The sequence below is a fragment of the Notechis scutatus genome, chromosome 5, assembly GCF_049901735.1.
Source record: "Notechis scutatus isolate UNSWTSFEM ecotype Mainland chromosome 5, rNotScu1.2, whole genome shotgun sequence".
Classification (NCBI taxonomy): domain Eukaryota; kingdom Metazoa; phylum Chordata; class Lepidosauria; order Squamata; family Elapidae; genus Notechis; species Notechis scutatus.
Genome location: NC_142013.1, coordinates 44,820,282 through 44,832,615, shown reverse-complemented (window position 1 = coordinate 44,832,615; position 12,334 = coordinate 44,820,282). Strand labels below are relative to the sequence as shown.

Sequence of the window (12,334 nt, the reverse complement as noted above, 5' to 3'; positions counted from 1 at the left end):
TCCATCTGGAGCTAAAATGTAGCATCTGAAATGGAACCAAAACCACAGCTTTCCAGTCTTAGGTCAACTCATTAATTCCAAATTGTGTCAATTTTCATGGGTTTATATAAAAATAGTCTGCTATTATATATTATTATTATTATTTTATTTATTTAGTCCAATTATTTATGTTATCCAGGAGGGCGTAATGAAGTCATCATCACTGAAAACAACAATAGCATAACAGAACAAATTACAGATGTTGTCAAGCAACCTGCCTTTATTGCTGGAATTGGTGGTGCTTGCTGGGTTATACTCATGGGTTTCAGTATCTGGCTCTATTGGCGCAGAAAGAAGAGAAAGGGCCTTAGCAATTATGCAGGTAAGAACAATAGTTTACAATAAATATTCAGCAAGAATATATCTAGTTCACAGAATAAGGAGTTGAGTATATTGAATGTTGTTTATTATGCTGTAAAAGAACAAGAATATGAAAAGCTTTAAGTGCATTGCTCTGCATCATATTTCATCATTGCTACCAGAAAGCTGTCTAATATTCACATAATAAGTACATCTGATATAAGAAGCCCAAGAACTTTAGATACACCTTTTTCCCTAAGTGAAAGACAAATTCAGCAGGCTTATTTATTTATCTATTTGCTAAAGTAAAGAAGAATAAAATAAATAAAGCGGAACTGATAAGCTCAGGTTACTAAAGATCAACTCATTATATCATCATTATTTTCAATCATTTAATCATAACCAAATTAATTGATATGGAGACAATATGTCTTTGTTATGTGATTTCACTTTCTACCATAAATGAATAAAAGAGGCTCAGTACATTCAAATCCTGTCCTAATTTGTGTTCATTAAGTCATGATAACTGAGTTAGAGTCTATCTAACTTTGTTTGATAATACTGGATATATTGTAAATAAATATTTACTTACTTTTGATAAAACAATATAAAACACTGGGGGCATTCAAGTGCATGACACATTTTTCTATTCATGAAAGAAATAAAAATGCATAAGGATAAATTTTGGAATCTCTTCTTGTGTTTTTCTATTATTTTGGATAACATAAGGTTTTGCTTCCATGGTATGAAGGCAATGTAAAAATGCCAAAATGTGTACCTTAGAAAGTTGATTTACATTAAAATACTTTTTTTTACATGGGCCCTGTGGACATCAACTTAATCAACTTAGTTCACAAATGAACTGAAATCAGTATAAAGCAAAAGACCTTTAATATCCTTCATGCTGCCTTCTGGATTAAGACTGGTGTGAAGCAAGAATATTAATATTGCATATTCCACTGCAGCTAAATAAGAAGGCTGTGAATTTTTGTACAATTTCAATGACATTATTTTTGAAGAAAAGTATTATTCACGTTCTATTTGAAAAATCCTGGCTGTGTGCTATTCAGATCAGATTTTAGACTTGTTATTTTTTTCTTAATGATTACATACATTGAACATTTATGGTTACAATTTTAAAAGCAATGTTTGGTTTGGAGATTTTTATTTTCCCTTTTCCTTATAATAAATATAGCATTTTCAACTTTCTCTGTTTTTAAGGAAGTAGTTAAATTTTGTTCAAAAATTATATCATTAAGCTCACTGGCACTACTGGTAGCTTTTATTATCCAGAATGATTAAATAACCATTTTTTACATATTTAAGGGAGGGGTAATAGATTTGCTGCTTTATTTAGACATTTAGAAACATCAGATGTGCTAAATACATACTTCTTCAAATCTCATTATTTAATTGCTTGACATCTCAGCATGTTTCTACAAATAGCTTTGTAACATCTAACAATTTGTAGGTTTACCATATATGGAAAATATATACCTAGAATAAATATCTTTTAAAGGATGCAAAAAATTTGGTTCCTTGCTGGCAAACACATACTTTTAGTCAGCATAAAACCATTATCAAAAACATAACACCTACAGAATTTCTCTTCCAATATTTATGTATATGGTATTAAATCCTGTAACACTTTAAAGTGTGTCATATTGTACACACTTGTATATTTATTGTTAAATGTTGCATTTGCCTGATAATGAAAATTTATAATCAATTACATTTGAAAGCAAAACATAGCATTATATGCTGCCAGCTTGCATGTCCATGTAACTACTTCATATAAATATAAAAAAAAACATGCATTTATGATCAATCCTTTATTATGGGCTGCTACTAATGCTTAAATATGAATTGCTATAATTTGAGCTTGATTTTAAAACATGTAAAATTTATTTTTGAAAGACAGCCATGCCCTGTGATTGGCGTTGCTTAAGAGTTTTATAACTCACAATGTATTTTCTTGTTTTGCAGTCCAGTCCTTCACCTTCACCCCTGCAGGTACTGTCCGTTAGTTCTCTTTCCCCAGGACCATACAAATGAATCTATTATAATTATTCAATTTATAAAATAATTAAAAACTCGCATGCAAAAATTAGCATTCTGTCATACTAATGTGGTATTGTACCAGTGATTCTAAAAGAATGCTATGTTATAATATTAATATATCTAGCCTTAAAATACCATGCTCACACTTCAGCTTTGTTAATTTTTTATTCTTAATTTTTTATTTAAAAATAAATTAATAGGTATTGTTTGAAGTGAAAGCAGAAGACAGAGTACAAACGTACAAAGTTGCAAAATTTTGAAGTAATTTACATTATAGTTAATTTAGGTGTAATCTATATTATAGTTTCCTTCTTTTGTAGATTTTTTTGAGTTTAATTATATGGCAGATATTATCAAAAATTAACAACCTTAAATCCACATGGCAGGCAATAACTTATTCGCACACAACCAATTCTAACTAAAAATATTTATAAAATTATAAATATTTTATAGATTTATGAAATATGTCATACAAATAAAAAGTATTTGTAAAACCAGATTCAAAATGTACTTCCTTATTTTATCAAATCTAACATATAATTGAATGCAATAAAATTATATGAAGCAAAAATAATAGCACATAAAGAACTCTTCCATGGTACATACTGTATGGTCATGGAAAGCAATCAGTATGTTACATCAATAAGTATGTTTTAGTAAATGTTTGTTTATGTCTATTTCAAATAAATTCAGAGTATTTGAAGTGAGTGTTCTAAAACACACAAATGAATAGATATAGTATATTTTAAAAGGTTTATATTTTACTTTTATTTGTTTTAAAGAATCATGATGAGTTTAAAACATTTGAAACTTGCAATTTGATAGAAACAGCCAAAGAGACAGAATCATCAATTACAATCAATCACAGATGATAAATGCAAGCCAACATGGTCTTTAACAACTGACTCATGTGGAACTTTCTGTCAAACAAATAGGCTTCTAAAATCTTTTAGCTAGAGAACCTTATATTCTTATGACTTTAGGATCTAAAGCTTCATTAAACATCAGCTTTTCAATTTATAGCCAATAAAGCTGCTGTTGAATTAAAGTAACATGAATTAATGAGCATGTGCTCATCAGGGCCTGTAGCTACATTTTGGTCTTATTAAAAGTTCTGGAAATTCTTCCCGATTTGGAGAACATGGTCTAATGGCTGACTTCACTAGTTAATTCTATATAATAATATAGAATGCTATTTTAGTACATAGAAGTGAATAACACATTTGTGGTTATTTCATTTGTTTTGAATGCATTTTAATAAGATAATAACATAAGTAGTTACTGAATTATTTTTTATTTAACTAATTTGCTTATGTCCTTCACTTTTACCAAACCATCTTTTACAGCAGCTTTTTCCATCTCTTCATTGTAAATTTAGCTATTGAGTTGTTTCTGATGTCTCTGAGAGCTCCATCTCTCTCTCCCTCTCCCTCTTTCAGCTTTTATAACTCACTTATATCTTGTTTTACTTATGTCTCTTGCAAACCTCAGCAGGAGATCACAAGTGCTTACTGACAGTGCCCAAAACCTCACAGCATGTGGAAATGTCCAGTGTAAAGATGTTAACAATATGACTCCCTTTAAATAATCCACAATAAAGCATGAAAACATTTGACTGTCTGTGCTAAGGTTTTCTGGCTGCTTGTTTTGAGAAAGAGAAATACAGTTTAGAAACATACCTAGCAGGAAAAATAGTATTACCTGTCATTGCAGTATTATTTATCAGAAAACTCTATTATTTCTTAATGGAAAATAGACTTCTTCAAGATAGATAAATGTCAACTGTTTAAGAAATAATATCAAAAGGACAGGTTTATTTCATTTGGGACAGTTTCAAGATCTAGAATTAGTTCTCTAATTGTAAATATATTCTGTATTCAAATCAAAGTCCACCTCAGAGTTTAATACAAATACATTTTCAATAAGGAAATAATCCCAGTAGGAAAACTGGATATTTGATACCATTCTGAACATTCTAGCCCATAAAACTGAACAGTAGAAAGACCATGGAAATCATCAATATCTGAACCATATTTGTGATATGCTATATTACTGGAATTATTAACTGCACACAAGCTGAACTAGACAGTTTGCACTGAAAAACAAGAAAATTGATCATTATTCACTATGCATTATATCTCCATAATGATATTTATGAATTGTATCTGTCCTGCAGAAGTGGATGCCAGGGTTTATTTCATGTCAAACACATTCTTGGAGGTGCACTAACTGGCTTAGTATATAAAAGAAGGAGAGAAAAATAGAAAAAGATAAAACCTGGAAATTGGTCACAACTGAAAGTAACTTTTGCCTGCTCAAGGCCAAGCTGTTCAAACTAATGCAATCAAGGTCAGAATTCAAAAATCATCAAATGATAGTAGTTCATATACTTAGCTCATGCATGAAGATCATGCAAATTGATTATAAACAACAAAATAATACAGTCAACAAAATGATTCATTGGAACTTCTATAAAAATTATCATCTGCCACTAACGAAAAATTGGTAGGAACATATAGTTTAAAAAGTAGTACTCAGAGACAGCAGAATAGAAAAGAAAGAACTGGAAAAGATAAAAAAAATACAAAGAACTACAAATAGAAATAGAATGACTGGCAAAATGTAATGCCAACACATCTGTATTACCAGTTAAAAACCATTGGCATTGATAAATCATCACCAGTCAATTGAAAAAGATAGCTTTACTTGGATCAGTTTACATCTTGTAACAGTGCCCTAAATACTGTCAAACAACATATGTCTGACGTAAGGGCTCGATATGTAGATAAAAATGGCAAATCCAGTTTAAACATCTGATAATTGTGAAATTAAGAATAATAAACATCTTGTGATTGTGTAGACCATAATAATAAGCAGTTTACATCATGTGATGATACCTTTGATATTATTAAACAACATCTGCCTACCCAGTGTTCTTGGGAAAGTCTTGATAGATGTACAAAAATGCCACATCCATACTAAACTCAGGGGCTGACTATGCAACCAACCATAATAATAATATAATTTTCTTCATTCATACATCCAGTGTGGTGCTAATCTACTGTTTATCAAAATAGTAGTTTATTTTATATTATATATGACCAAGATGTTCTGCATGAGAAGCCTGACATTTAGTGGTTCAGTTCATAAGATTTTTCTTCCTCCCACTTAACGAAAAAGGCAGGCAAACAAAATAATAGCAGAGAAACTAGGATCATAGATAATCAGGTATTAATCAAGAAGATCTTGTCTATAGTGGAGACTCTGTCTTATGGAAATGAAGTTTAACATCTGCTCACATCCAGATTTATGATGTTATATTGGTTGATGTAGAGATCTAGTACACATTTAAGTTTTAAAAACTGATTTATCTATCTTTTCAATTTTAGAATACAAAAGTTATTTTACACTATAAAAACCATAACACAATATATAATGAACATTACAGCAAAATTTGAGCCTCCAAGATTTTACTATACTGCTATATCACAGGCATATTCCAGTTACCCAAAATCCTTATGTCTGACACTCAATATTTTAAATTAAGTGGGAACACACCTGGTTTATATTTGAATGGGAGTACATTAGAAAATCACTGACCTTTGGATTAAGTTGGGAATGCAGAACAATATTTAATTCACTTGCAAATTATTACTCTCTTCTCGTTCCAGTGTGCCCATCGAGTTATTAAGGGTTTAATTAAAATCATCCCATAGCCAAGATGAAATTATCTTTACCTAAATAAAATTATTGTTCAGTTGGACTGACAAAGAATATGGTATTTCCTTTTTCTGGCTGTTTTGTATCTAATATAAACAGAATATAAACATTATGTATTTATCTTTTTATATATGCAATAGATATCTACCAAAACAGGAGTTAATTCCTACAGGTCCTGAATTTATTAATACATCCATTTTCAAGAAATCTGAAAGTGTGTTATGACTATGTCAGTCTGAATTAAAGTGTACATTTTTGTTTACAAATAGGTATGCACATTCCTGGAAATTAAAGATTCTGACACAAGTAATAAATTAATTTAAATTCAAAGTAAAAAGGAATCGCTAAATATTAACTAACAGCGTACATTAATATAATTTGTTTTGACAGAATCATCCACACAAGTAGAAGTTTTGGTAAAAATTTCAACACTGATTATCTTTTCTCAGGTAATATATTAAAGAGGATTAGTCTATATTCACATTTGAGGAAAAGCTTATCAGAAAAAGGAATGAGACTCGGCTGGCAGCATTGATGGTTTTATTTGTAGTTGGAAAATGTGGCCTACTAGAGATAGCCTTCCACAAAGTTCTTTTGCTGTGAAATGTCAGCTCAGGGTGTTTAATTTTTTTTTTCTACCCTAGCCAGTATGAATGTTAGGTTAAACTTTTCCAGATGATATTTGTAAATATTTCATTTATGTATGACTTTATTTTCTGCTTTCTCCATTTTAACTGTGAAAGATTTAATTGTGTGGGGCATTTGGAGGTGCCATCCTCAAATCACAGGTTAACAATGATTGCTTAACCATCTTAATTGTTGAATAAGCTCCTAATAACATCATGTTTCAAAAAGTCTAATATCACTGTTCTTGTTTTAAAATTTCTATATTAATTTTTTTACAAAGTCTAATTCTATATTAAAAATGATCGCTCTTCAACATTTTAAAACCTATGTAAGGCAATTAAAAAGTGACCATTTTTGTGCAAATACTGTAGATAAGACAGAAGTAGTATAATGTTGAAATATTTATCTCCTTTTTTATCTCCATGATATTTAGTACTTCTATTAAATTTAGTTACATTTAGATTAATAGAATCTGCTTGCATGGTTATAATTTTGATGCACAATAAAGACGTATTCTACAGTATTTGACTGTTTACCCTTAATCTGTAATTCTAGAAATTGAAAAACAAACAAACATAGAAACATCTAACGTGGTGCTTAATTCATCACCCCAGCCAAATTCTTTGTCATTTTCTTAGATTATTTAAAATTATGTTTAGGACATATGTCCAATAATTTTTGTAGGTGGGTTCCAAAAGAATTCTGATGCATATATATGTCTCCATAGAAACTATTCCAAATTCATGAAAATGCTGCACAGGGACACAGAAGGCAAGAGAATAAACCAGTTTCCATGAGTTGGTTGTATGGATACTTTCAAAGACCCAACACACTGTCAACTAAATTTAAATGAAAGAAATTTGGATTTGGCTAAAATACTAAATTATAAGATATATCCAGAAGAAATTTCCTATTTAATAATGATTTATAGATATCTGCCAATATATGAGGATAATAAAGAAATGCAAGTTTTCTTACATCAGGAACATTCAGATAACAGATAATCAGAGTTGGAAGGGACCTTGTAGGTCATCTAGTCCAACCCCCAGTCCAAGGGGGAGACCCTACACCATTTCTGACAAATGGCAGTCCAGTCTCTTCTTGAAAGTCTCAAGTGATGATGCTCCCACAACTTCCGAGGTCAATGGTTGATTGTTCTCACTGTCAGAAAGTTTCTCCTTGTTTCCAGGTTAAATCTCTCCTTGTTCAGTTTCCATCCATTATTTCTTGTCTGGCCTACAGGAGCTTTAGAAAATAACTTGACCCCTTCCTCTCTATGGCAGCCCCTCAAATATTGGAAGATTGCTATCATGTCTCCCCTGGTCCTTCTCTTCACTAGACTAGCCAGGCCCAATTCCTGTAACCGTTCTTCATATGTTTTAGTCTCCTGTCCCCTAATCATCCTGGTTGCTCTTCTCTGTACTTTTTCTAGAGTCAACATCTTATTTATAATGTGGTGACCAAAACTGGATGCAATACTCTAGGTGTGATCTAAGGCTTTATAGAGTGGTATTAGTCCCTCACTTGATCTCGATTGTATCCATGTGTTAATGCAATTTAGGATTACATTAGCCTTTTTGGCATGGGCTGCACACTTCTGGCTCATATTTAGCTGGTTATCCACTAAGACTCCAAGATCCCTCTCACAGTTACTGCTATTGAGCCTGGTTTCACCCAGTCTATATGTGTACTTTTTGTTTTTCTTGCCTAAATGTAGGACTTGACTTTACATTGAATTTCATTTTGTTAGATACCACCCAGTGTTCTAGTCTGTCAAGATCTATCATACATTTAGAAAAAGTTTTATTTAGCATTTAAGTCCAATTGTAGCTATCTCATATTCTACTTCATAATGATCTCTGATACTTTAAAAAAAAAATTATTTCAATCCCACAGTGTTTTCCAAACCTTCAACTTTCTGACTATATGACTGTGCCTCTATTGAGAACTATTTTATTTCAGTCAGTTCAGTGTTTCAGTTCTCATATTCTTGTCTTTTTGTACAATGTTGATTGTTATTAAAAAGCAGAAAAAAAGTCCATAATGGCTATTTTTCTTGCATATTGTAAAGCATCCATTCAATGTATCTAATGTATCTAATGATTATGACTGACAATATAATTAGAAGCAATATTTAAGCTGAATATGTATTAATTCATTTCCCGATAGGTACAGCATACCATTTAACATGAAATATATCTATATTGATGTTTAAGCATCAATTATTGTTTACTCAGTGGTGATAGGCAATTAATTATCAATTCTTAAATTTATTCTGTGAGATATCTTAAAGGGACCTGCTTTGTTCTTATTGGTATTAAATGGATATCATGAAGCCACTTGTAGAACTGATAACATGAACGTAATGTTTCCCCAGAAGGTGTAGATATTCTTGTTTTATATTCTAATATCTACAGAGATAGTATTTCAGTCTTGAATCATTATAATTGTTTGACTGAGATTGTGGTCTGAGTGGTATTGCAGGGAAAAAAGAATAGCTTATGTTATTTTTTATTTATTTTATTATTTATCAGTGTTTCTGAGAAATATTTATATATTAATGGGAAAGTATATGGTAAAAAGGAAGGTAACTGAGGCTCTGGATAGGATTGCACCCTTGCGACCTCTCCTCACCCGTAGACCTCTCTGTGCCCCATGGTATACAGAGGAACTGAAAGGGATGAAACGCATGAGGAGATGTCTAGAGCGCCGCTGGTGGAAGACAGGAGATGAACTCGATTGAACATGGGTAAGAGCTGCTACTAAGGCCTACCTTGTGGTGATTCATGCCGCAAAGTGTAAATATTTCTCCATACTGATTGTGTCTGCAGATAATCACCTCTTTAAGGTGAGCCGTCTCCTCCTAGGGAAGGAGAAGATTTGCAGATTTTCTGGAAGACAAAATTGGTCCACTTTATTCCCAGTTAGATGCTGGCATGGTTGCTGGTCCAGTAGAAGTTCCTGAGGCAGGTTCTTGCCCTGTTATCTGGGAACGGTTTGACCCTGCTGCTCCTAAGGAAGTGGACAGAATCCTAGGGAGAATGTGTGCAGCACCTGTGTTTTAGACCCATGTCCCTCCTGGCTTATGATAGCTTCCCAGGAGGTGACAGACAGGTGAACTCTGGCAGTAATTGATGCTTCTCTACAGGAGGAGATGGTACCCCAGCACTTTAAGGAGGCTGTGGTCCACCCTCTTCTTAAGAAACCATCGCTGAACTCTACCCGGTTGGATAATTTCTGACCTGTCTCTTCCCCTTTTGGAGAAGGTTGTTGAGAAGGTGGTCACACAGCAGCTCCAGAGGTTTCTGGATGAAACGGATTATCTCGACCCCTACCAGTCAGGATTCAGACCTGGATTTGGGACAGAAACGGCATTCGTTGCACTTTTGGATGATCTCTGGCAGGAGCAGGATGGAGGGTAGTGCATCCATCCTTGCTCTACTTCACCTCTTGATGGCTTTTGATACCATTGACCGTGGGATTCTCCTGGGGTGGCTTCGGGGGATGAGAGTGGAAGGCCTTGTGTTGTCTTGGTTCAATTCCTTCCTCTGCAGCCACTCTCAGTCACTTAGGAGGGGAGAGATCCAGCCCTCGTCCACTGCTTTATGGGATTCCGCAGGGCTCGGTACTCTCTCCGCTCCTGCTCAATGTTTATATGAAGCCACTGGGTGAGATCATCCATCACCATGGACTGAGGTATCACCAATATGTTGATGATACACAGCTGTATGTCTCAGCTCTTGGCCAGTTAAGTGTTGCTGTGTCCTCCCTCTTGCAGTGCCTTGAGGCTGTTAGGGGCTAGATGGGGAGCAATGGGTTGAAACTAAACCCTTGCAAGACCAAGTGGCTCTGGGTTTGGGGTTTGTTGGCTCAGGGAGAATTGCCACCTTTGGTCTTGGATGGGGTGGCACTACCCAAACAAACCCTGTGAGTAATCTAGGGGTTTTCCTGGACTCACGACTCCTGCTCAAAGAGCAGGTGGCGGTCATGACCATGAGGGCCTTTGCGCAACTATGCATTCTGCACCAATTATGTCCTTTTCTGGACCGGCGGTCCCTACTCACAGTTACTCATGGCCTAGTCACTTCCCGTCTTGATTATTGCAACATGCTCTACATGGGGCAGCCCTAGAGGAGCATCCAGAAGCTCCAGTTGGTGCAAAATGCAGTGGCCTGCATGGTTTTGTGCAGACCCCAGTGTGCACATGTGTCACCTCTCCTGCAGGAGCTACATTGGTTGCTGATTTGCTTCCAGGTGCAATTCAAGGTGCTGATTGTCACCTTTAAAGCTCTTCATGGCTTGGAACCAGGTTATCTGTGGGAACGTCTCTTGCCAGTCACATCTACCTTACCCATTAGAGCGGGGAGTGGGGAGGCAGGGAATGTTGCAGGTCCCATCCCTGAGGGAGATACACCTGATGGGACCCAGAAGAAGGGCCTTCTCTGTGATGGTTCCATCTCTCTGGAACATCATTCCCCCAGAGATTAGAACAGCCTCCACTCTAGCATTCTTTTGGAAGGCACTGAAGACCTGGTTTTGCCAGCAGGCCTGGGGAACCCAGAGCGGGATGGAGCCCATCCAATGGCTAATGTATCTGTTGTCGGGGTGGGAGGTGGGAGTTGGGGCTGATTTTTTTTCCTGATTTTTGTTCTATTGTACTTTATTAATTTATTTGATTCTTTTCATTAATTTTTATTGTTTTTTTATTTTTATTTTTTGTTTTAAATATTGTTTTACATTGTGTAAACCACCTCGAGTTGCCATGGGCGAATAGGTGGTAATATAAATTAATTAATTAATTAAATTTAAAAAATCATACACAGAGAGTTCAACATATATCTGTGAATTCCACCTTATACAAGGTAGCAGCTTACTATATCTGAATGTAAATTGTGCTGCACTAATATGAAATATTTAATAGATATTGAATTTAATTAAATCTACCTAACCTATTGCATAATACTGTATTAAAGGATACAACAGAAATAGCAATTACAATATTTAAACTTACATACTGCTTCAGAATGCTTTACAGCCCTCTCTAATCGGTTAGAGTCAGCATTTTGCCCCCAACAATCTGGATCCTTATTTTTACCGACCTCAGAAGGATGGAAGGCTGAGTCAACCATTTTGCCTCTTTTCAGCTGCTGATCTTTCTATTGGCTTCAAAGCGTCTAAAGTCACATTTACTCTTTAGCAACTGGCACAGAAATTTTGGCTGCCTTCTCCCAGACATGTATGATTTTCAGAACCAAATGCAAAGTATCCTGGATTGTCATTTGAGAAAATAGTTTTCCTAAATATTGGATTTTAATGGCTAACAACTACTTTGCTAAGAACATTATGATTGGATCTGAATACTATTTACTGAACTGATTTTAAATGGGTTTATGATATAGTCTTAATAATTACAGTATAGTATCAATGTACACAATTATCAAATTGTGTAATAAAGACAATACAGAATGTTTGCTGTGAAACTTTACCATTTTTTCAGTTTTAACATGTTTTTCACTTCTATTTTGTGATAACATTATTATAACCATAACATTATTGTTTCATTAAGCACTAACATGTTAAGATTGTG

The 12,334-nt window shown here is 34.1% G+C and overlaps 1 protein-coding gene across 12 annotated transcripts in view; it reads left to right on the top strand.

Annotated features, from left to right (window-relative positions):
- Positions 1 to 12,334, top strand: part of ROBO2 (roundabout guidance receptor 2) — a 766,078-nt gene that overhangs the window by 713,975 nt on the left and 39,769 nt on the right. For 6 of the 12 annotated variants that reach the window (XM_087966640.1, XM_026664101.2, XM_087966639.1 and 3 more), the window contains 2 exons: positions 179 to 361; positions 2,326 to 2,352. In XM_087966640.1, coding sequence (XP_087822766.1) covers positions 179 to 361; positions 2,326 to 2,352 — 210 coding nt within the window. The remainder of the gene's footprint in view (positions 1 to 178; positions 362 to 2,325; positions 2,353 to 12,334) is intronic. The other 6 variants (XM_087966643.1, XM_087966647.1, XM_087966642.1 and 3 more) reach the window with 1 other exon arrangement.